Source organism: Strix aluco, chromosome 24, assembly GCF_031877795.1.
Source record: "Strix aluco isolate bStrAlu1 chromosome 24, bStrAlu1.hap1, whole genome shotgun sequence".
Taxonomy (NCBI): domain Eukaryota; kingdom Metazoa; phylum Chordata; class Aves; order Strigiformes; family Strigidae; genus Strix; species Strix aluco.
This window is the reverse complement of record NC_133954.1, coordinates 6,744,575-6,770,889: the sequence shown is the minus strand read 5'-3', so window position 1 is coordinate 6,770,889 and position 26,315 is coordinate 6,744,575. Positions and strand designations below refer to the sequence as shown.

The 26,315-nt window shown below is 44.0% G+C and overlaps 1 protein-coding gene across 12 annotated transcripts in view; it reads right to left on the bottom strand.

Moving 5' to 3' along the window:
* TANC2 (tetratricopeptide repeat, ankyrin repeat and coiled-coil containing 2) overlaps positions 1–26,315 on the bottom strand; it is a 291,017-nt gene that overhangs the window by 46,291 nt on the left and 218,411 nt on the right. For all 12 annotated transcript variants that reach the window (XM_074849345.1, XM_074849347.1, XM_074849348.1 and 9 more), the window contains 5 exons: positions 24,931–25,212; positions 22,385–22,518; positions 10,944–11,175; positions 7,694–7,860; positions 5,047–5,654 (listed from right to left, as the gene is read on the bottom strand). In XM_074849345.1, coding sequence (XP_074705446.1) covers positions 5,047–5,654; positions 7,694–7,860; positions 10,944–11,175; positions 22,385–22,518; positions 24,931–25,212 — 1,423 coding nt within the window. The remainder of the gene's footprint in view (positions 1–5,046; positions 5,655–7,693; positions 7,861–10,943; positions 11,176–22,384; positions 22,519–24,930; positions 25,213–26,315) is intronic.

The window sequence follows — 26,315 nt, the reverse complement described above, 5'->3', positions numbered from 1 at the left end:
CAGACTAACACCGCATCTGTAGCGTCCATGAGAAGAGCTCTGCATCTCCGTGCAGTGAAAACCTCCTGCGCGCAGCAGGATATTCCCCCAAACTTCTCTCCCTCGTCATCACGCTGGTGACTGCTGTCCTCGCCGCTCTCGCTCTTCTTACGGAAGGAAAAAAGCTTCTGTAAACCACAGAGTAAGTGCAGTTAACCAAACATCTGCGCAACAGCAAGGAGCCAGAAGCAGAACAGAGCCTTCGTCGTGTTAAGGAACAGTTTAATTTTTGCAGACAAAAAGCATTCTTCGTTACGGTTACTTCCAGACTGGCTTTAAGAAAGCCCAGCTCAGCAGAGCTTCTGCTCTGTCTATCCAGCGCCGCAGGTCTGGGTGGGAGAAACACCTTGGGCTGCACTTCCAGAGATCAGCAAACAGGAGCAAGCCTACACCGAAGGCACCACCTCTGCATCCCCTCTCCCCCGAGTTCCAGCTGGTGCAGGTCACCTTCCCCGGAGCAGCACGTCCATGCCTGGGCGAGTCACCCTGGACTGCCAGGGCACCCTGGACTGCCCTTCGGGCAGGACGGGATCGGATATGGTGTTCAGCTCATCCAAGCCAATGGCTAAAACAGGCCGGATGAACTGCTTCAAGTATTAAAGGAGATCAGAGTGACTGCCTGAGGAACAGATGTGTGGATTGCGAGCATCTGAAATTAGGTGAGATGAATCCAAGCCAGAGGTGAAGATCTAAATGCTTCATTTTGCTAAGGTCCCGTGGATGCTGGGAAGTTCCCTCAGCAGTGAAAAGAGCCTGTTTCTACCCTGCTCCAGACTGAGTGGTGATGAGAGAGGACACACCACCAGCACACACAACGTTGGGTGGCCCAGTGCCACCCTGAGACGCAACAGTCTGAACTGAGAGTGTCATATGCAGGCAACAGCATAGAGTATCTTCTTCCTTCCTTAGCTTTCCTGTACAAGAAAAGAAAATCTGTGAATCTACCTCAAAACCCTGTGTACTGGTTAGAAGAGCAGCCTGGACAGAATTAATCTCATCCAGTTTTATTTGTCAATACTGGAGACATGTCCTGGTAAGCCCGTCACCCCGAGCTCCCTTCATAAATCAACAGGAGACAACGCTTCCCAGGCGCCCTTCATCTGACCTATTTTAGCCTTTTAGCTCATGATGAAATGAATCGTTCTTATTTCTCTCCTCTGACTATAAAGCAAGTCTAGACAAATAACTCAGATGTTGATACTTAAATCTGGATAGAGTAATTTCACTTCTGGGGTCCATATCTGACTACAGCTCTCTTACTGCCTTGCCAGGGCAAATCACTTCACTTCTGTCTCTCCCACAGTCCCTTCATCAGCAGCACAGGGATAAAACATTTTATTAGCGTTGTAAAAGCACGGAAAATAATTGCACGGAAGTTTCTGATTAAGTCTAGGCAGAAAACAGCATGGCATTATAGCAGAGTTTAGGTTAAGAAATACAAGTGTAAGTGTGAACGCGTAATAATAACCATTTTCTCCATGTACCAGTCACAAAGGATTGGGATCTTTCCTTAAAATGTTTTATGTTATTTGTCAACTAAGACGCTTGGTTAATAGTGCTACACTGACAGGCTGGGGAAGTCATTACTGCAATGCTGCTGAAACGCCCTGACAAACGCTTTTGTGGTGCCCTGTTATTAAACAACGGTGGATGCTGGGGGGGTTCCCCTGCAGGAGAGCCTGCAGCGATAGTGTTCCCCTCCGATGCCAATTAGCCTTTGCTTTGGACAACAAATGCATGGTGAGTGTTCAAAGAAGAGGGCAAGCATCTCGACAGGCTAACACAAAAGTCTGGAGGATGGAGATCTGCTGTTTATCTTAAAAGTGTAGAAAAATGTGGTAATTTCTGGACATTGTGTTCTTCCTCTCCCCACTTTTCCGTGCTTTGGAGAACATGGGAACTCACTCTCGTTAATGAAATGAGGAAGATTACCCCAGCTGCAGTGCCACGGACATGAGGCCCATTATCCCAATTTCCTTCGTAACATCCTCACACCTGGACACTCTGTCAGGGTAAGTCAATTAAGAGCAGCTTCACAAAACCACATTTCACTTCAAAGCTCCTCTTCTGGGGAAAAAAAAAAATCAGCCTCAGCAACCTGACTGTACGTATCGACGTGGCAAGGTCAAAAAGCTTCACATTAACGGTGCATTTCTGCACGGCCGGATGATGAACTTGAGGAGCTGTCCTTAGAGTTGTCATGTCTTCTCAATTGCCAAGCGAGCAGAAAGAAATCAAACTGGCTGTGAACAAACCAGACGCAGGCAGATTTTCATAGGCTACTACTATGAGCTCCGTCAGTGGCAAGCTGTGCTTCTTTTAGAAGAAATAAAATGAAAAATCATTACTTATCTTAATCGTTGCTAAGGGTTTACCATGCTCTGAGCTCAACATCTCAATATTAGCTCTTCCCTGAGAGCTGGACAGGAGGATTTTGAGGAGCACAATAGCTGAATCTCAGGGGGTCCTCTCTATTAATCACTGAAATGTATCCTGTTTCATTATCTACCATCAGAGTATAATGCAATTAGTGCACATTATACATTAGAGATATTTATTAGTCTTCCAGTATGTATGGATTCACCCTCAAGGCAGTGGCAGCCCATTATATGCCTCGCAACTTCTTTTTTGCCAGTGGCAAGGGGCTGGGTCGCGTTAGCTCTGCGGGGTTCCCTACTTGCAAAGAGTGTGAGCGTTCTCCGTACGCTTTAAAGTCCCCATTAAGTTATCACGTGAAATGGCACATACGGGACCAAAAACGATGCCTGAAAGTCTCCTGAACAGCCCTGAGGACAGTGCGACGCGTTCGTGACGTTCGTGAAAGGCAGCGCTGAACCCGAACCTGAGCAGAGGTCTGTCACATTGCTGGGGACTTGTCGAGCGAATACGGGCTGGTTTGTGCTTCATGTTAAAATCACACGTGGTTGCACGCCTGGTTTCAGTGCGAAACCACCTAAAAGGCAGCATGTTTGAGTTTCATTCTGAATTTGGTATTCTGGTCCAGAGAAGGGCAACGGAGCTGGTGCAGGGTCTGGAGCACAGGTCTGATGGGGAGCGGCTGAGGGAACTGGGGGGGTTTAGTCTGGAGAAGAGGAGGCTGAGGGGAGACCTCCTGGCCCTCTGCAACTCCCTGAAAGGAGGGTGCAGAGAGGGGGGATGAGTCTCTTGAGCCAAGGACCCAGCGCCAGGACAAGAGGGAATGGCCTCAAGCTGCGCCAGGGCAGGGTCAGACTGGCTCTTAGGAAGGATTTCTTTGCAGAAGGGGTTGTTGGGCGTCGGAATGGGCTGCCCAGGGCAGGGGGGGAGTCCCCATCCCTGGAGGTGTTCAAGAGGCGGGTTGACATAGCACTGAGGGATCTGGTGTAGTTGGGATCTGTCAGTGCTGGGTTAACGGTTGGACTAGATGATCTTCAAGGTCCTTTCCAACCTAGATGATTCTGTGATTCTGGTGTTCCCATCACGGTGGGAATGAAGAAGATTGGATTTGAAATTCATTGATTGAAATTCATTCCAATAATGGATTTCTGGACCCAGAGAGCCAAAGCCCCCACGTTACCCAGCCATATGCACTGCCACCCAACACACGTGGGGTGCCTTACCCACCAGGTAAGCATCCTGCACCTTAATTTTATTTTTGTGGTAATGAAGGGAAGCAGCGATTTTTCCGAGTTGCTATGGTTTGTTATGGCAAGTGCTGTGTGATTAGCACTAATTGCCAGGCACACTGGCTGCTGTCCCCTCGCCCGGCTGACGACAAGCTCTCTTACAGCCAGACCAGCCAAAACCACAGGGGCCAGACAAAACCAGTAGCGCCGGGTGAGAGTGACTGGGAGGGAGAAAGCTCTCAGCTCCATAGGTGTAAGCACAGCACAGGCAGTGCAAAAAGGGTGGAAAAGCATTACGCAGTGACAAGCACTTAATGACTCTGAGGACATTGATTGATGTAAAGGCACCTGCTGCTGCGAGATGTTTTACAAAGGGCTTGCTCAACAGGACTATTGTGCAGAACCTACTAAAACAGAGAAGATGCCCGTTGGGAGGAGCTATATAGTATTTTTCTACTGCAGCCTGTTTACCACAAAATTTGAAGTGGTAAATTACTCTGACACTGCTAACAGCTACAGCTGCTTTAACCAGCTGGGTGGCTATTCGATTCCAGCAGATACCATCATATTTTTTTCAGACTGACCATAGGGTCTGGGAGATGCACTGACACGGCCTTGAATCCAAGTGTTTCCTTGATTTTTCTAATCATATTTTAAGAAATGGACAGACCAAATGGAGCAAAGCTTATGGGGATAAACTACTAGAATTACAGTCAAGAGTGTCTGTTTCCACTCTTCAGTAGAAACAAAGATAATGTTGTTAATAGTGATCATTGGGTTTAGAGAACATCAGTCTAACCATGATTCAATTCTGTTCCCTGTGAGCTAAGCCAGGAACTCAGCTGCTATCAGGACGGAGATTATGGATGCATTTACAGTCCAAAATTGCTAGAGCCTGATCCTGTTCCTTATTTTGCTCTCAAAAAGACATTTAGGAGGACTACAAGCAATACAAGTTCAAAAAGAAGCCAACTGCAAAAGATGTATTATTCATCCTTCATCTCCTTATCCTCTAGTTCACATGGTTTCAGTACCTTTGGAGAAAGGGAGGATGACTCCCCTTCTCCAGACTGACCTGCAGGAGTAATCTGCCGAAATACAGACATCCCTGGTGATGCCTGTATGGGAGCTGGTCAGCCTGGGGCCTTCTGAGGAACAACTCATCTCATTCTGAAGAAGACTATTAGGCTTTCCGGGTCAGTTATGTGCCCAGGGCGTGCTTATTTCTTTCCATAAACAACATAAGGCTGAGATGATTAGTACAAATGTAGAGAACTACAGCACAGACAGACCAAAGTCGGGTAAGACGCATCCATGTGCAACCTCATCAAATGAAATGATTCAGGTAATAGTATGAGATGAACACACTTGTAATCTCTGATTTCTCAGAGCGTTTCCTTACCTAGGATCACAGAGAAACTTGGTCTTTTCACCTTCTTCTCTCCAAATAAGCCATTCTCGGAAAGAGGGATGAACAAACATTCGCGTCATATCTCTACGTTTGATAAGAAACATAGAAAGGTTCTCCATCCTCTGCTGAAAGTCATCCCACTCCAAAGTGCCCTCAATGTTACCTGCATTAATGGCCTGAAAAATATGTTCATCTGTTAATGGATGCAGAGATGCCACTGCCACATTCAAGAGAGGCATAACCCGATCAAAGGAAGACTGCGTTGGGAACTTCATATTGCACTGCAACAGGTAAACTTCTGACAGAGACACTGGGACTACTTTGTAGCTGGAGCTTTTTAGTACTAGGTATCCTTTCTCTATGAGATCAAAAGTAAGTTTTAGGTACAGATAGGAGCCTTGGCTCAAGGTCTTGAGGTGAGAACTGAGTTTGCCAAACGTAGTGTTGTCCATTTTGCCGTTAAGTGAGATGTTGTTCTGGATTTCCGAGCTGCTGTGTATCCGATGGAGGATATATGCCTGCAGGTCCTGGTCTATGGCTTCATTCTCTTCCAGTCTATCCAAAAATATTCTGTGGAAGGGCAACAGCTTAATTATTTCCTACAAAGAAAGAAAAAAAAAAAAGGATACTCATGCTGGCAGTGTTTATTATTCACTGAGTAAACTTAATTCATATTACAATAGCACCTCTGAGACTCCTTTAAGACCTCTTCCATCAGGGCAAGCACACAAGATGGCAGTTTGTGCCCTCAGGACCTCACAATCTCATCTATAATCAAGTAGCTTGTGTGTGAAACATGACTGAAATGAAAAATGAAGAATACTGTTCCGAATACCGCATCCATGGATAGGGCTGGAAAATTCACACAGAGCAGTGCCCTTGTTATTCCTACCCCATCCCAACCACGCATCATCCCTTCTGCTGCCGTGTCAGAGGGAATGGACGACCAGATGACAGATCTGAGGCCAGAAGAAATTTTGCTGAAGCTGAGCCTAAGTACCTCCCTGGGAGCATGCTCCTGTATCCCACAGCTGCTATCAACGGGGAAATGCAAGGAAACACCAGGACAGATAATAGCAAGTTATTTTTCAGTGCAAAGTAAATGCGTCTGTCTGCTGCAGGATACTGCGACCAGGGATTCTCTCCTCTGCTGAACTCACTGGTGATGCTTATGCAACATAAACCAAAGCTCATCAAAGGCCCTTCCAAAGGAATTCTTGCGTCATGGGCTCTCAGTCACTGCAAAGAGAGGAGAAATGACGCACGGAGCTGGGCAAGGCAGATTCAGGAGAAGCCATCAACTCTCCAATAACATAAAGAGGGGGAGCACAGTGCAAAACTAAAGCTTGCACTGAAGACCGTGGGGCTGCAAAAGCCCTAATTAAATGAGGAATTCAAGTCATAGGGATGCAATTTACCTACAAATTACAAAAAGATTTCTTCCAAATGATGTTTAATCTACTGCATTACTGAGCAAAAAAAGAATTGTGGCACAACCCAGCAGATAGCCTGAGCTCTCCTGGTGTCTTGGGGAGCAGCTGCCGGTCCCAGCTCCAGGCAGCGTGCAGCAGCTGGCTGCCTTGATGGAGCTGGAACCACCACTCAGCTCCCTGCCAGGAGGACCACAGTAAATCAACCTGTGGATCTCAGTAAATATTAGCCAATCTCAGTAAAACTGCTTAATGGAGCTCGGTAAAAATGAACTCCAGAGCTCTGTGCTAATGAAAAAGTGGCTAATAATGAAAAAATGAGAAACACAGAGCTGCAGACATGCCTTTCTGCCCAGAGCAGCTGGGCCAGCTGAAAAGCAGCTCTGAGCTGGCTCCCAAACGCATGTCCTGTCCCTCTGACATCTGTCTCCTCTGGGCTCCTGGCTCTGACACTCTGTGAATGTTTCCACAAGCGATGCTGCAAATCAACCAGCTCCACTGTGAAACAGTTGAAAGAGCAGATCTGCCCTAACTGGGTCACTGTGTTTGCTTCCCAGCTTGCTCCCTTCAGACGAGCAGTTGAGCCAACAAACTAAGGTCAGCTTAAACCTTACGCCAAGAAAGTGATGACGGACAGGACTAAGCTAAGGACAGGCTGAAGGTAAAAACTGGCCCAGCTGCAAACTGAAATAAAAATACTTAAGAATATCCCAAACAACATTCAGCTTAGAGCTTCAGCACCTGCTCAGGACAGTGTTCTTGGAGCTGAATAATATCTTGGCCCAACATTGACTCCTCCAGACTGAAACAATCACACCCTCATGCTCTGGGTCACACAGGAGGGGTATAAAGACATGAATTCCTTTGCCCTTTCACATGGAGGAGAGGATGTTCTCGAGGAGCACAGGCTGACAGGTATCAGGCCCTACCCTCCTAATATGCTCAGCAAGTAAGTAGCCTGTTAGCATGTGAGCTCTCTCACCTGAATGAGCTAGACTATCTGCTGATGAACATTTATTGACACGAATAAGTGATGCTGGATTAGATCCATTCAAAGCTGTAGAGTGAGTGTGGGGACACAAATGTAGATCCAAGTTCAAAAAAGCCAAAAGGATAACCCGTTTTAAGCAAATCCAGATATCCACTAAGATCTTTATCAAAGCCCATGATAATGACACAGTTTATCACAATCCTTGGTCTCAACATACCTGTAGACTTGTCCTGACTGTCACTACCAGCTTCAGCCAGGAAGGGAATTTTCCAATCATTTTGCTCAGGAACGATACTATGGTGTCTCCATAATCTGGTTTGTGAAATTCAGCCTCATTTAAACCATCAATTAATATAATGAAATCTTCATCAGGAATCTTCCTCTCTGAGAGAAAGAAAAAAGCATTTATTTGAAAGGCTAGACACACGACTATAATGTACTGCAGCCACTACAGTGTTTTAAAGCATCATCAAATATGGCTAAAGAAGAAAAAAGACACAGTAGCAGCACCTTTCTTATGATACATTAACTGCATAGATACACAGAGGTAGGCTCACACATTCAATTCTTACAAAATACATACTTTAGTTACGACACACACAACTGTGATATCCCACAGATAAAACAGCTAATCATCTTTTTAAAACTTACCTCTTCCACAAAGTCCAATGTTATTTGATGTGAATCAGTATCTTTCTGATAAGTTTTAATAAACACCTCATTAGCCGTTCTCTATAGTTTTGGTATTAGACTCTTACCCTGATGTCAGCCTGTCTTAATTTTTGCAACTGCTAAGTGAAGGCTCATCAAGAAATTCACCTCCCCAACACCGCTAGGTCCTTGCAATTTTGGCATCTGCACTTTGGGCACTGGCTTCTTGATCAACTAAGGTCTGGGCAAGCGTTTCGAAACAAAAGCAAGGCTGATTCCCAGGCAAAACAATTATCTGAGGAGAGTAAATCATCGGTCTGCATGTGTGGGGAAGGTCAGTCAACATTTTGGAGGTTGCATCCTCTGTTCAGCAGTCTGTTCAAAGTAACTCTGAACTTCCAGGGTTGTAAAGGAGTTTGATCACAGGTCTGTAGCCAAAGCCTCTTTTATAAACGAGTCGAGGGGATCAAGGACTTTTTAAACAGGATTTTTGTTCCACTGGTGAATACAGTAACCAAACTGATGTAAACAATGAAGTCAGTGTTTCTATATCAGATGCTGAGAGCTGAATAGAGCTTTATAACTAATGATACAGATTCTTTTGGAGTTGCATCTTAAGCTCAAGTGGTATCTTCTCAAAGGTAATCTTGCCTCAAACTCAAAACCTGACATCTCAGCCTCTTGTTGGCATATGCTATTAACATGTACTACAGGTTCTGATCTGTATGAAGTTTGCTCTCCTTTCCAAAGTACTACGGATAAATCCTGCTATCAAAAAGCTCAGTATTCCCAACAGGAGGTGAAGCTCTTCTCTTTGACTTTAAATTGCATCAGGAAACTTTCTATAAAAACCCAGCACAAAAGGTTCACCAGTGACATGAGCTGTCTCTGTGGTGTTCCAGGGAGAACAGAAATGCGTAAACACCTTGTGCTCAGTACTGCTGAGCATCAAAACCCCATCTTGTCCTTGCCTTACATTACCAAGTCGCATTTATTTCCTTACATACTGTTAATATCCATATGAAAAACACGTACCCTGCATTAAAATTACCATAGATCCCTTTTCAGTTAACTTCTCAGTAAGATTATTGGGTACACTAGAAAGTACACTTTATGACCTTCTGAAATCTTGGAGTGAATATAGTGCCTGAGTTTTATACCCACATCTCATGTTTCTCATAAAGCCTGAGGGAGAGAGGTGAAAGCAGGGAGTGGGGGAAGAATCAGAACTTTGTTCTCTATATTATTTAGATTCCTTGAGATTGAAAAAAATACATATTTGAGAAACATGAATCTAACTTTCTCAGTGACATACACCATTAACGGCTGCGCAATAATTTTGTCCCAGTAGCATTACAGCTTCAACAGCACCTTGTAAAAGACCTGCTGATATATTTACAGAGTCTTAAATGTTATATATTTTAAAACCAATTTCCAGACACTGTTCATTTTGTTACAAACCACTTGGTGCAAATTAGCTTGCCAGCACTCTCGATCAGCAAGGTTGAAAGATGGGAGTCCAGATCGTTGGCTCTATTGGAACTGTGTTGAGTGCAGAGCCCAGGATGAAAAAAAAAAAAAAAAAAAGCTTTTATATAAAATTTTTCCACCCCCCAGAATTTAGGACCAGATGGGGGTCAACCTGCTTGGCAAGAAAAATAAGCATCCTCTGAAATGCTCTGAATTCAAGAGCTGGAATACCTCCCAAGGAGTTACTGTAACAACCACAAATTATTTTCCTTTAGAGCAGCGGTTCCTAAATGTATTTTTTTTTTTTTTTTTTTTGCCAGGAGTGTTGGTAGGAAAGAGTAGCCATGCTACTCCTACAAGTGACATTTCTCCATGCCAGGAAAATCAAGTGCTGTCGAGCTGTGCTGGCTCTACGTGTGCTTTGTGCCTGGTGGAACCACGCGTGTTGGACCCAGATGCTGCTGCTCAGAGTTTGGACACTGTGTTTTGAAAAGCTGATTTAACAACAGGGCTTTGAATCTCGTAGAAGCTGCATCTATTCCATGTTGGCTCCTACACTGTCATATGCAGGGTGGTAACAGAAAACTATCTGAACTATTTTTGCAGCCAACTTGCAGCACGCCATTTTAATAAACACTGTTTTGCAGGACAACAGGGTCCTGAACTCTGCAACGCTCTGACGGTTTTCATGGCAACGAGCAAAGATCTTAAATTTAGTGATTGTCACAATGAATTAGATATTATCTAGCAGAGGAAAGAAAGAAAAGGAGACAAAACCAATGCTGCGTTACAAAAAGCTCTGAAATCTGTCATCAGGATAAGGCTTGTAACCAGTTCCCCTAGAAGCTTTACACAGGTATCTATAGACTTTTATGGTATTGGCTCTTTTTGTCAAAGCTTCAAATTCTCAAAAGCCCACTAAATAATGGCAAGGAAAGGGAAAAACATTCACCTCCTAAACAAGCAAATCAGAACACATTGCCATAAGCAGAACTGTGCACGGAAATTGTTGCTTGTTTTCACCTTCAGAACTGCAAGGCCAGATTTGGGATGTGAAAGGAAGCAAGAAAAGAGAAAGCCAAACATAGGACAGCATTTCATCTACAGCCCTGAAACACACATCAGGAGGAGAGGGGTGGTTAACCCCTCGCTTCCAAACAAGATGATGGCCTATTCCCAGCTTCTCCAGATGTCACCACTTCCCTGCAGCCCTTGAGATGCGATGCAGGAGGATTAATCTATGGTGGTGTTTAAACGCCCAGATGCGATTAAGCAGCATTTTTAAAATAATAACAAAAAAAGGTGGGTGGGACTCAGGGAAAGCGTAGGGAGTGTTGTTCCAATACCTTTGTGCAGGTTTTCCAAGGGCTCCAGGACTCCCCTGCGGAAGGAGGCCATGGGGTCTTGCACGCAGGACCTCAGGCTGAGCATGCTCTGCAGGTGGGGCTCGCGCAGGAGCTGCTCCCTGTAGGCAACGAACTGCGGCGAGCGGCAGAGCAGGGCGGCCACGTTGTGCACGAACTCTGGCACCAGGCAGGTGTAGGCATTATCCGCTTGGCAGTAGTGATAAGCGACAACCTAGCAGAGAGAAAAAGAACAAAAAAACGCATCTTCATCAGACGCGAGTCGGGTGCGTTGTTAAAAGCGGCGTTTTTTGTTTGGTGAGTTTGATGTATTCGGACAGGCCAAGTCTTTAAGAGTAGCGAGTGTTAACTACCTGTGACAAGAATCCAGACGAATCAGTTGGTAAAAGCAGGCACTGATCCTGAAAAATGACGGGACCTGCCACTTGAGGAATAAATGAAATTAAGCTGTAGCTGCTCACAGAGACGGGCAGTGACAGTAACTGACATATCCGAAATGCTGCGCTGAGCAGGGAGCGATAGGATTGTGCTCCAAGCTCCATTTAAGGACTTGGCGTCAGTAATAACTTGTGATTGTTTTCTTGAACTTATTTTTTATTTGCTGTTTTCAAATGTCAAGCTCTGTAAAAGCGGGTAGAGCGTGCAGGCTGAGTACCTTACAGCAAGGTAGCATCTGCAAACGACAGATTCCCCTGAACAGGGGGGAATGTCGGGCTTACTATACATTACTCATCCACTGTGATCCTGCTCTTCATTCAGAAAATCAATTCAATTATAAAAAAAAAAAAGGAAAACTTCCCTCTTCCCAGGTCACCTGATTTTCCCAGCTCTTCAAACTCTGCTAGAACCCACTAAATTCTGCCCACTTACTAAAATAAGCAGAAAACCAGTGATATCTTCTCAGTCCAATCTGCCAACTTTCCTGTTTTCTTTTGCAATATAAAAAAAGGCCCACAAGAATCTCTCTCTGCTTGTAAAGCACTCGGCAGGCTGCTCCAGCACGGCTCCACCGCCCAGCTCCTCCTGCTCCCTTGCTGGCACCAGCCTCCTCGTGGCACTGTCTGGCCATGTCGTGTGAGCCTCTGCCAGGTCAAAAAGCTTTTTGCCAGCTCCCATTCACTGCATTTGCTTTTCCAATGTCACTCAGAGTATCCAAAAATATCCCGGCAAGGCAGGTGGGATCAGTTTTATACCAAAATCACCATTGCCTGGTGTAGCACAGAATACACATTGCAAAATAAAGAACGTTTCTAAACTTGGAAAGGACAATATAACTGAGGACACTGCACACACGAGATTTCCGTGGCCTCTCTGGATGCTGTGTGAGCTTGGATGAAACGTGCCTGCGGCTGCTGGCTGTGATTAAGGCTTTCTGGCTTTCCACCTGCAATAACCAGCCCTTGGTTCACAGCAGGCTCCAAGGCAGACGGGGTGGCCTCTTCAGACTCTGAGCTCTGCCACCGCAAAGGATGGTACCGAGAAATAAATTCATCAGGCTGTGGGGTCCTCCCACATTTCTGGCTCAGCTCTGGGTTTTAATTTTAAATAGAAATATATTAAATTACCAACGGGGTATAAAGCACTAATTTCCTTTTGCAGTCAAAATGAGGTGTCATGCATACAGTGATGATAAAGCTAGCTTGTTATTTCAAGCATCAAGCCCTAACACACGTGCTTAAGCTTTAATGGATACCTCCAAATTCCTAACAGAATTTTTCCTACTAGCCAGTTAAAATATAATGTATTCCCTTAGAGAACAGCACTGGGTAAAGTAATAATAAAGGTAGTGATTTCTTTTCAACAATCCTATTTATTTGGGGATTGTAACTTGTGGATTCCACAGCATAAAGTTCTTAAGCAGCCATCCCTTGGTATCAGGTTCCCAGTACCAGAAACCAAATCGCTGTATGCAGAGCTCTTATTTCCTACACAATAGGTGTGTAGACACCGAAATAAAGTCTCCTTTTTACGAGAGGCTGATCAACTTCTTCCAGGAATCTGAAGAGCCATGTCATGGAAAAGGGGGCATAGCTAGTACCTGTGAAGGGAATGGTCACTGCTAGATACTGGAACACACATGCAGTTACAACTCAGTTAATTTAAGCCCCTTCACGTACATCCTTGATTCTTGTGCTGGATTTACTGGTGTATCGACTAAGCCTCAAACAGCAGGATAAATGCAATGCTCAATAGGTAGATCTGAAGCTAAATCAGTAAGCAATGAAGATTCTGGATAGGCAACCACAGGAAAGGCATTACAATGTTCTCAGAAATGCAACTGCGCCAAAATTTCATCTTGATGTTATTTATTCCCTGTGACATTTTCTCTATCTTCAAACCAATGAGAGATTGCCAAAAGCCAGTGCTGCAAGCTGAGCCTGGTGCTAGAAATCAGGCTCCTCACTTACACAACCAGAGTTGGGTGGGGAAACAGTTTTCTCATCCTGTAAAACTTTTCAAGGTCTCAAAGCATTTCCCACCAACAGGCTGGTGTTGATGGGGCTCATCCCCAAACAGGTTCAAACCCTGTTCCTTCTCCCCCATATTAGGTGAACACCTTTAATACCTGGCCACTAATGAGCTGGGGAAGCTCTCTTGCCAATTATTTCACTTTATATACTTTATTAATTGCTCAAGGATTCAACAAGAGGGATGGATTAGCATCTCCACTGCTTGGGATTCTCTTCTAAGATACAGGGAGACCATGTCCAGACCTTGCTCTGCATCTGAAATGACCACTCCATGTGCTAGTTGTAATTCTGGGGTGTTACTAGTCTGTCCTCCTTTTGCTTGACTGGACAAGTCAAGAAGTACATCCAAGAAAAAAAAAAAAAGAACTCGTATAGCCTGGAAATGAACGTTTCATTGAAAAAGGTGTGCACTCAATAAAAGCTTCATTTTCTGTAAGTTGAACTACTTTACTTTAAAAACTGCTTGGAAAAGTTCCAACCATCTCTCATCATAAACAAAATCCTTGAATTAAACATTTAATTTTGTCTAGAAACTGTGTTACAATAAATGAAATCTCCAGGGAACAGCATGCTCTTCCAAAGGTACCGGCATGCCTGGATGTTGTGACCAGTAAACATTTATTTTTGTCTGATACAACTTAAGGCATAATTTTTTAATCATAGTTTCAATTTTAACTTTCTCATCACATAGCACTAAACACTATAAACACTAAATTGGACTTCCAAAACTTTTAGACTTTTATTTCAGCTATCAGGTTTGTTAAATGATATTTACAAAGTTGGAAGCTGAAAAATTCCTTCCTTTGAAGTTTGATTAAATTTAAACCACTGGATTGCAAACGTTAAGTATACAACACCTATAAGCAACCATAATGCAAGTGGATTACAACAAAGGATGGGAAAAGTAACACCTAGATCAAGAGAACTGTTCAAAATACCTGTTTATGTCATTTTTGTAAGGGCTGAGAATGCAATTTCGACAAGTTGAGTGACTCCACGCTGAGAAACCAAGGCATTATGTTGTTTATATTAAATATCAAATGCCAAAAGTTACAAACCTGTATAATTTCCTTTCTTGCTTGAAAGGAGCTTCAAAATAATTCACACTTGTATGACGCGTATTTTACTTCCAATGATTACCTCCTCTCCTAAAATGACTTGGAGAGTCGAGCTGGCTATACACCAAAGAAGTGCATTTATCATGAGCTTTTTGGTAGCCATTTTTTTTAAACATTAATTATGTGTTATAAGGCTTGAGAAACACCAGATGCAGTGCAGGCAGAGCATGGCCAATGTCCAAACACGACCCCATACTCTCCTGAAGTGGGGTCAAGAAGCACCAAAACTCTCATTTACTCAGAAATGACACAAACTTCATCTTCCTAACTGCTAAAGCAGAATTATGAAAGACAGTACTCATATTCTCTTTAGGTGTTAAATCCAATAGGTCTTCAAGGAGTCTCTTCTCCCAACCCTTCATCACCAGCCATCCTACTCTCTCCTTTCTGCCACAAGCACTTCCCGTTTCTTCCTTCATCCAGCCTCATGTAACCTTCACCTTCCTATCATCCTTCCTGCTGTCCTTCTGTTTGGGTTGACTCCTTCACCCGCCCCTTTCTTGGATGCAGGACTTGGCAACCGTGTCCCATCCTGACATGCAGACGCTACACATCTTTCTGTCAGCTCTCCTCCCCACACCGTAACGCTCTTCTAAATCACGGCCAGGCAAACCGTGCTCCAGATCTCCAAGGCCAAGCTACTGATTTCACCTGGCTTGGGCTCAGCTGAGCAGATACAGAAGAATTCCATGAAATCAGAAAAAAAGGGAGATTTCCTCATATAGGTCAGGACCTAGCAAAACAGCTGCTGGAAGAAGGAGGAAGATGTGCGTGTGTTAAAAGCAAACCCAGCTATTCCAAGGATAACGGAAAACACCAGCAGAAGAGGAGGGGAAGAGCTGCATGAATGCATCAGGAGGAAGAGGCTAGAGAGGGTATGGAAGGTGGAAGAAAACGAGGCACAAAAGAGATTGTATATCATGTATAAAGTAGAGAGGGAGAGAAGAGACTGAACTGTGAAAGGGGGAAAAGAAGAGAGAGAGAAGGGGGAGAAAATGACATGTCAGGAGAGGCAGGAGATAACAGTAATATGAGAAAGGCTGGAAGGACAGTGTGAACATCAAAGGAGAAAGAGGGGCTGAAGATGGCTCAAGGGAAATAAGTTATTTTTACTTAATAGGACAGCCAATTTTAAGCAGTTCTCCAGCACTATTTGTGAAAAAGAATATCCTCCATTTAAGAAGCATTCCTTTGACATCACGCCTCTGGTGTGATTCGTCTCGGCTTCTGTAAGCGTGCCGCGCAAGGGGGCCATTCCGCCACCCCCCCTAAAAGGACCAACCCCACAGACCCGAGCTCGCAGCAACACTCCAGTTCTTCCAGAGATCTTAAAGGGCTTCAACGCTGTATTTTAACCATATTTCTGCACATAGTAAGATCTATCTTTTTTTGACCCATACAAAACAGCTTCCAATAAATGCAGTGTGATGTTTTTACTTGCCAAAATGCTGTTTGCCAGGCATAGTGTTGGTTGTAATAATGTAAACGGAAATCAGCACTGCTGTATTTTATCCACTGCACATGACTGTGCATGTACGTGGTGACCCAGTTTAGGGGGAACGTTCGTTACTTTTACATAGCCCCGTGTGCCAGTAAATGCCCTCTGAAACTCATTAGTGTCTTAGGGCATCAAAGCTCAGGAGTAATGAATCCCTCCACCTCTATGTAAGGTAGGAGTACTCCCTTTCTTTTCGTACGCCTGCAGCAACAGTAATGACACTGTGTGTTATGGCTTGGAGGATGGGGAGAAGAGCCTCTGAAGCCACCAGCCGTGCTCAGCATCAGCTGTGTGTGTTAATGCAACGGACACACGCCTCCTCCACCAGCTGCTCTACACAGGGTACGACCCATTAGAGCAGCAGAGCTGGCTTTCAGGTTCATTTGTTTAAGTGCTGCTACCACAAGCAACCACACAGCTTCTAGAAACCTGAAGAATATAGCTGTTCAATGGGTTATTTAAAATTGCGTAGCCAACCCATTAAAATTCCTCTGTCAGTAAGGGATAAAACCTTCAGAGAAAATGGGGAAGGTGACCCTAACCAGAGGGGACACAGTTCAGGCTGCTTCTTTTGAGCTGAACTGATCTCACCTTGGGCTATCGTACCTCTGAACGGTGCTGGTGCTGCTTGCTGAAAGGCAAAGGTCACCTAGGACATGTATTTGTGGGTCAGTATTTTTCAACACAGGCTAGGGTTGGTGGGAAAGCCTCTCATTTCATTTCCCTGAGGTGAAGGACCAGCTCTGGACAAGCAAGGTTGAGTCACCATCCCTGGAGGTATTTAAGACACGTAGACGTGGCGCTTAGGGACATGGTTTAGTGGCGGACTTGGCAGTGTTAGGTTTATGGTTGGACTTGATGATCTTAAGGGTCTTTTCCAAGCTGAATGATTCTGTGATTCTAAGGTCGTGCTCCAGCTGAGATGCATCAGCCCAAGTTATACATCACCCAGCATCATTTGGAGCCAGAAAGACGGCACCGCAAGGACAGACACGTGGTGACTTAGCAACGGTCACTCACCTCCCCTGGCCAGAGGAAACAGTCAAGAATTATTTTAATAGATAAAAGATTGAACAGTAAAAAGGCAGAAAAAGCAAGGCACAACATGGGAGAGGTGTGGAGCGCTGCCTTTTTATGGAATCTTAGGTTTAAAAACCTTCCTGTTCATATTCACAACTTTTTTTTTTTTTCAGTTTCACCTTACAGCCGTAGCGTGGTATCAGGCAATATGTTTACAAGCACTAAACAGCAGTAGATGGGTTTACAGTTACACAAAGCTACGTATTCAGCTACACGTGGCGAGCTCACCAGGAAAGCTGGGATGCATCTATCGCAGCGAAGGAGCCAAGTCTAGCTTGACTCGTTGGCATTGCAGAAAAACTGGCAGCCTGCTCACTGTCAGAGGGCAGACTTGAAATAAATTCAGCAATCCTGAAAACTTATTTCCATAACACATGCATATATATTAAAACAAAAGACTAACCAAGCAGTTTTGCCAGAAATGCTTATGTTTTATTTGCAAGTGTCAAGATGGGTGTTGCAATGTGAATAGTTTTATTCATGACTTTTGAGAGTTTGCCAGATCTGGCAAGACAACCGCTGTTGTCCTCCTTCCCCGCAAGTCTCTCTGCTCCACGCTACGGTACAAACCCCTGCCGAGACAGGGGAATGAGGAAAAGCTGCACAGAACCCTTCTCAGCGAGGACCACTCCGAAGTCCCCTGCTGAGAGCCGGGCTCTGACACACGTCCCCACGCTCCTCACCACGACCTGTGAGACGTCCATCAGCAGCCACTGCCTCAGCTCCTCCTCAGAGGCAGGAGAAGCCCATGAGTGAAAGGGGAAAAAAGCAGATTGTGCCAGCTCAGTTCCTGGCAAGAGGATTAATGTTACCTTTAAAATTAGGAAATTGATTCACAGAAATCTTTGCTAAGAAGCTATTAACATCACCATGTACTTAATATTTTCCCTGCAAGGAAATGGAAGGCAAGGCATTTACCTCTTGATGCCTCAAGTTTCCTGGCATGCTTCTTTATCCCCATCTAAGTAACAGCCCTCAACACAGTGTCAACCACAACCTTGAACGTGACCCTGGTGTGACAGTAAGACTTTGAACTTTCCCTTTTAAAAATATTCTCCCTTGACATATCCAAAATGATCACTAGGAGCTGGAACGGGAGAGCCAGAGCAGACTGGGGGGATGCTCCAGGTATATTATACACAGGCATTATGGTACTTCCAGTATTTTCTCCACTAATCCCTCAAGGCAGAATCACCCTGCTTCCACCTCCAAAATCTGATTAAGATGGGCTGTTGGGAACAGAAATGACAAAACAAACAGAACAATCTCAATTTTAAGCTCCTTGTTTTCTCTCACTCTTTCAGGAAAAACTTCTGCAAACCCTGAAATGGAACCCTTCCTACCACGATTGGTACTTGCATGGCAAAAGACTCCACTTCTGACCAAAGAGAGGGACTGAGACATGAGAAACCTCAAGAGCTGCCCACCAGGGTCTGGGAGGAAGGGAATTTTGCCCTCTGGTTTTGGTGGTTTGTCTCCTCCTAGGACCCACTGGTGAAGGATAACTTCAGATAACTCCTAAACCAGCTGGATACAGTTTTCCTGGCACAGTTTCTGAGGACAAAAATCATAACTGATACTGGTTTTCTAAATTGCCCAATTTCTAAGCATTTTTCTTCTCCATTAGTTTGCTGATGAACATTGAATTAAGAAATCATGGATGACTTCAAACTGCTCCCTAAGAATACAACAAAATAACGCTCTTTTCCAGCATGGCAAGACTGAGTGGAGCTCCTGCTAGGCAGTCTTTGGTGTCTCATTTCTAAAATTAATGATTTGTTCATCTTTGACAACAAGAGCTAAAAGCAACCCTTGCCCCCAAGAACTTACTGCACGAAAAACAGGCAGAAAAGTACAACCCTGAATAATCCAGAGGAGGAAAAGCAACTGTTCACCTTTCATTTCTGTCATCATAAACACACAACTTCTGAGTTCTGGGATAAGTGACATTTTCAGAAGGAACGGAGTGGGTGAGAGGGACGGCGTGCTTCCCACTAGCATTCTGGAGCCTGCGCCAACCATTACTTAAGCCTGTTAGTATATTATTAATCTGCTTTCATAATGATCTGCATTTCTCTAGCACAACGACCACAGCACAACCTGAGAACATCCTGCTCTGCTCAGTGCAAGCAGAGGTGGAACATCTGCACACAGTTTTATCTAGCTCTTTACATGTGTTTCATACATCTCCTAAAATATTCCTGACAATTGTGGTTGCCCATCACTGTCAACACTTTTTTCCCTACTTCAATTCTGACTCTAGTCTTAATGGAACTATAAAACACATGTCCAAAAAATACTTTTCCAACCAGACTAACCTATGGGTCAATCTTTACTTCACTTCCTTGGGCTCTTTTTATTTCAGCCAGTTAAACAAAAACTGTTTTAAGTAGGCCATGAGCAATTCTTTTTTTATTCCACAGCTACTGATACAGGAATATGCTGCTCTTCTCCCCCTTCGTCCTGCACAAAAAGACATTCCACTTCTTGTTTTTCCTTCTCTTCTTTTTTAGATTAGACTTTGGGGAGCCTTTAGCTTATCTATGTGAAGGGTTTTCTTAAACTGCTCCCAAGAACACATGTTGGAGAATGTGGCAGCAGACATTCAGATTAGGCAGCTAAATTATTTTAACCAACTATTTTTACTATTGTCTACAAAGACATTCGGTGTATTTGCTCTGTTTAAGAGTTCAGCATCTTCAAAGCCTCTTATGAACAACAAATTCTCATGATCTCTCAAAGGCAAGTTAGATGTGTGTGATTGAGTTTCTGAATGAGGCGATCGCACACAGAACAAAGAGCTCAACACTGTTATTTTAATGGATTTTCAATTCTGTTGCCAGGTCAGTAATCCTTTTTCTCCCAGTGTCACTCAGAGACTTCAAAAACCACAGCTGGGGTGGAATATTCAGTGTTTGTTTTATTTAGGAGGACATCATACGGCATGGTTCTTTCTAAGCAAATCAATTTATTTGCTGTTGACAGCAAGTATTCATCAGCAGCGATGCCGAGTTGTACTGCTCAGGAGGTTACTAAGAGTGCACTAGGCACACGACTTCCAGCTATCAATTTGACAAACATTCTAAACCATTTTATTTGCCTTTATTTCCCTTCCTGAGGCGTGATAATCCATCAAATTTACTGGTTTTAGCATGCTGCACAGCAGTGCTGGAAAAGGCTCTGATGCAATAGAAACAGAATTGTTATTTATGGTAAAGAATCATCAGCAGGAACATGGAACTCAAAAAGAAAAAAAAATCAAACCAAAAAAACTTGTATAGTTTCAGAAAAACTTCCCTTTGTGGTAGGAAATGAAGCTCTGAATCAGGATTTAAGCATGTGCTTTAACGCATGGCTTCATCCAGGCACACGTTGCAGGGCTCTTCTGAATCGAGAAGAAAACCAGATAACACCTAGTTATGTGTTCCTTCCAGCATGAGATATCAAAGGGCCATTATCTGCACGGATCGCTTTTCTTTTAATAGGCAGGGAAACGGAGGCAGGCAGATGAGATGCTGGTCTCCAAGGATCCCAACAAGGCTAACGGCAAAGCTGGGAATAGACCCAAGGTCTCCGAATGCTGAATCAAGCCGTGCCGCTGCTGCTCTGACTCATCCCAGGAACTGTTTGCTAAACACTACGAAGCTTTGCAGAAGTTCCGCATGCTGTGTCAGCTATTCGGGTAGAAGAAGCGATTCCAAGTACTCTAAGGTCAACTCATCAGCCTTGGCATTGATCTTTTCATGAAGGCCTAGTGTCTGGAAGCCAGTGATGGTTATTTCTGGAATCTGCCTACATTTACAGTAGTCGAGATTCACTGGGAGATTTAACAATCATACTAAAAGTTGGTAATCCTACTGCTAGCACAAGAGGTAGTACATCTTCCTAACTCATTTGTTATGTTCTGACAGCAAAACACAGGATTTGTTTTGCAAAAAAATTTTGGCTAGGGGATGAGCAAGGCTTTAAAGCACTTCCCTAAAGGAGTCTGCAGCCAAGGTAAAAACAACCTATTTTTACTTTATTTTTGGCTATAAAGATTATTTCTCCCTCTTTTCTCCAGTGATCAGAGACGCAAAAAAGCTTCAGTGCATGATCTATGCAGTGGATGTGACACAAAGAGTCATATCCCTTACCTTTTCCAGGAGGAAACTGAAGCTAAAACCGTATCCATTTATCAGTTATGTATCCAGCAGGATTACTTAAGGACTCAGGGGAAGAAAGCTGAGATAGATGGGGTATTTTAAGCAGAGATAGCACACTTTACTGGCCCTTCTGGTAGTCTGTAATGCTTAAGATTTGTAAGGAATATGATGACTAATGCGTCCTGAACAAAACCAGGCCTGGCCATTGCATTCCTTTCAAGAACTCCACGTGGAAGAGGAGAATATCAAGTCTTAATATTTATTTACGCAGATCTCACACTCTCTCTGCCTTGCCATCTGGGTGCAGCAGAAAAGCAGACAGGACAAGACAGTATCTGGCACAAAAAGACAAGCAAAACATATCCTGGCAATAATTTAGAACAAAGACTTTGCTTGACATTTTCCTCTCCAGAGCAGGAGCAGGCAACAGGAAAGCATGAACTGCTCACATCCTCTCAAAAGGTGTAGGAGGAGCGAGCTTCAAAGCGATGTAATGACACCTTCCCACCACCCCAAGAGTAGGGCTAAGCCTCAGTAATACAATAAAATTCAAGCTGTGAATCTCACCTACAGTAAGTCATAGTGTTATATACAATCTACTCTTGCCATAATAGCAAACGATTTGTGTATCACTCAAGAGGCTACGATCTGTTTTGTAGACTTTTCCAAAAAATGCCCAAGCACACGCACAGCAGCAACGCTCAGTCTGTGCCTTTACCCACCGTATGATACCGGTTCTTTTCAAAATGAAGCACTGGTGAAACTCTCGGCAATTTTGTTTTCACTGCTGAATAAAAATCACAATTATTCTGGTAACTATGTCATATCCTAACGTTTGTAAGGATGAAGTGCGATGGCTGGGAAAGATAAAACTCTCAGAGTAGAAGGGGAGTGTGTGTGATTTAATGAGAATTTCATTTTACAGAAATAACATTCCGAAGGTAATAAAACTTGTTCCAGAAGTTTTTCTCTAGACTCTCCCAGCAAGCATCTGAATGCACACATTTTCCAGCACACCAAGTGATGTAAGGCAGGAGACCTTCCAACAGGTTCCATTAAAATTGACATTTTCCCAAGGACCAAAAGAATTCCGAGACAAATGTTTCCGTACCTGCGAAGCGAGTCTCCGCATGGCCTCTTCCTGGCGCCGGCGCATTTCGGGGGTCCCCGGGCAGCTCCCGCTGGTGATTGAGGAGTGAGCTGAAGGCGGCTGGGTTAAGGGCAGCTCTCGATTTGCATCCACATCTGTCCCAAGGAAAGAGCTTATGAAATGCTACAGGACAAGCACGACCGACATTATTATTACAGACTAGGCAGCTGCTGTTTCCTAGCAGGTCATACATGGCAGTTCAAGTATTTTCCACAAATACTCTGGTTAGGATTTCAGGCAGCAAAAGACTGTGACACCGTTCAGCCAGGCCAGAGGCTTGCCAAGAAACTTCTTTTAGAGGTAGCACTTTTGGGAAGAACCTCTAAGATAAAGCGTTGAGCTTGTCTTATTCATCTTCTCCACGGTAATTTCATTGACTTTAAAATAATCACACTAATCGAGTGAGTGCACTCTCGAAGGTATGCTCTGTCTTCAAGTTGGGTGTGTTTTAGTGCAGTGCTCTCCTGCTCTGCAGTTCTGCCAATACATCGTCCCTTGTTATGAACAACCGCTGGTTAATTTGGTTCTGAGTCCTCCTTTCAGTGGAGACAGCCAATTTTTCTGAATTATGTGCCTATTTTAAAACATAAATAAATGGAGAGCCACAGCTAACATATCCATCTGAAGCTCATTAATGTAATCAGAGGGAGAGAAGCAGGAGTAGCACCAGGATCTGGAAAAGGCTTGCAAGCAAATAATGAATTATGCTGGAATAATCTCTGTCAAGTTTAACTGCTTTCTATTGTGTTTTAGCTGTTTCTTTTGCCAGGCAAAGCAGAAATTGGCTTTACCAGTAGATTGCTACAACAATCCATTCACCTGGCCTTTGCAGATAACATTTTCAAACCACTCTTATTTTCACTCATAGGTACTCCTACAGAGTATTTTTGAATGTCACCAAGACATGCAGTACTTGATGATGTCTAATTACTGATTTCTTTACTTAGGAACATCTTAAGAGAAACAGTCCTCTTAAGTGCAGGCTGTACCAGCGGAGGATTTTCCTGAATGGATTGCTGCAATGCATCCCTGAGCTTGACTTGAAATCATAATGCAAACAATGACCCATTTAATGGCAAACAACAAAGGAGGACAACTACTGCCTGTATAATTAAACCCTGAATGTGTCAGCAATGATGCACATTCTTGATTTTGAGCATGTCATCACCTTTACCTGTATCATTTTTCTGAGACAGGAATTAAGAGTATGAGGCTGTCTTTGTGCCAGTTACTGATGCTGATAGCACAACTGCTGTAGTATAGTCAGGTCACCTGATTAGCATTTATTATTAAACAGATATTTTACTAAGCATAATAGCTAGGCTTTTTTTCAGCATGTGAAAAAAAAAATCAAAGGAACTTGAAGAATAATTATCTTCTATAGCTAGACTAGGACTTATGATCTCTTTAGGCAATAAACCAGTTGATTGATTCTGAAAGTCTTCATCCCAATAACTAACACTGAAGAATCATTCAGCTTTCAACTTCATGGAGAAACCCGAGTGCAAACTAAGCCACGGTACGTTAGGCATGACGAAGGATCTTTGTCCTTTATGCACGGAAGATGCAGGGCACCTTCTCATATGAAACATCCACGTTTTTAGTCCAAAACCAGTTAAGCACAGTAGTCTCTTTCATCTCCACAATCCCTCTAAGCAGACTGGCGAGACGTACCGTTGGTGCACTGCAGAGCTGCAGCTGAAGTACAGGAACAAGCCCTGCCTTTCACTACACATTGTTCATTTAGCCCTGACAAGTGACACTATTCAACATGCCAACATTCAGTGACATTCCAGATATTTTGACATGGTAAAGAGTACTGCATTCCAGTAAACAGATTCAACTACAGTTTTGCTGAGATACAGTGACCTAGATCCTTAACGATACCTTTAGGTACCTAACCCAGTATTTTTAGTCCTGTCTTACTTCCTGGGAGCTGAATGATTTTAAAACATTGTCATGCCCACCTGCAGATATGTCAGCACAGAGTGATGTGAACTGGATGGGACCGCAAGAGGTAGAGCAATCCTGGGTGCTGAGTCTACATGGGCTTGTAACCCAGCCTAAACATTTACACCGTATGATAAACTGAGATAACAAACCATATGGGAAGGAGAATGCACTGGCATGGATTTGTAGTAATAGAATATTGGCAATTAAAATTTGAGTCTTCCTAATCAGAGAGAAATCTGTGATGTTTTTAAGTCAGAGAAAGAAGAGACAGACTATTTTGACTCTTCAAAAAGTAGATTTGGAACGGGAGCAGTATAAATATTGATGACAGGCGTTTCCTTTGCTTGGTGTGCTGGTTTTGGGTGGGATAGAGTTAATTTTCTTCACAGTAGCTAGCATGGGGCTATGTTCTGGTAAAACCAGGACACCTGGCAACAAAGACTAAGCTGGTTTCTTGGGCCTGAAGAGGAATGGGATCTTTTCAGCCAAAACCATTATAAAAGCTGATGGAAAAGGTCTCTGATTTCTGAAGCTCTCCGTAGTGCTGTACTTACGTTTTGGAGAGGCATGTGGGCTATCAGAAGCAATCTGTCTCATACGTGTGCCATGGCAGCTGAGCGCAACCAGTCTGGAGATGATGGCGGTTTTTCCAAAGCCGATGTTCCCAACGATCACTACGCCTCGGTTGACGCTGGCGTTTGAGCTCTGCAGCTGCGCATCTATCTCGTGGAACACCCAGTCCCGGCCGACGAAGACGGACTCGGTGGTGATGCTGGGCACCTCGAAGAGCAGTGGCTTCAGAGAGATGTCGGGAGGTCGGTAAGGTGCGAAGCGTACTATAAAGATGAAACAGAGGGAAAGAATATAAACATCCACGCTAACACTAAAACTATAGTTTGGAAATTGCTGTTTAATCTTCCTCAGGAATCTGTTCATTGCAAAAGGTGAAAAAAATACAAGCTTATTTATTACCCATAGGTTTGTTGTTAAAAGCATCTGGCTCATTCATCGCATTTTCCATCAAAGGACTTCAGAGAATTTTACAGGAAGAAGTAGTTTCCAGCTAGGGAAAGTATAGCTGGAAGAATGAAATTTCTTGCTTAAGGTCACCATAATTAAAGGCCTTGCCCCAGGCAGAACAGTATCACCCCTGTAACACAGGATTGTATGTCTTTTCAATCTACAGATATATAATGTCTGTTCACCTGTTCAATCCAATGAGCACAAAAAAAAAATCACAGAATCACAGAATCATCTTGGTTGGAAAGGACCTTGAAGATCATCCAGTCCAACCGTTAACCCAGCACTGACAGATCCCAACTACACCAGATCCCTCAGTGCTATGTCAACCCGCCTCTTGAACCCCTCCAGGGATGGGGACTCCACCACCTCCCTGGGCAGCCCATTCCAACGCCCAACAGCCCCTTCTGCAAAGAAATACTTCCTAAGAGCCAGTCTAAACCTTGCCTGGCGCAACTTGAGGCCATTACCTCTTGTCCTATCGCTTATTACTTGGCTCAAGAGACTCATCCCCCCTCTCTGCACCCTCCTTTCAGGGAGTTGGAGAGGGCCATGAGGTCTCCCCTCAGCCTCCTCTTCTCCAGACTAAACCCCCCCAGTTCCCTCAGCCGCTCCCCATCAGACCTGTGCTCCAGACCCTGCACCAGCTCCGTTGCCCTTCTCTGGACACGCTCGAGTCATTCAATGGCCTTTTTGGAGTGAGGGGCCCAAAACTGAACCCCCTCATCAAGGTGTGGCCTCCCCAGTGCCGAGCACAGGGGTCAGATCCCTTCCCTGTCCCTGCTGGCCACGCTATTTCTGATGCAAGTCAGGATGCCATTGGCCTTCTTGGCCACCTGGGCACACTGCTGGCAAATGTTAAATCAATCTAAGCAAAGTTATTTCAACTCTCTTGTATATAAATGAAACCAGATTGCTG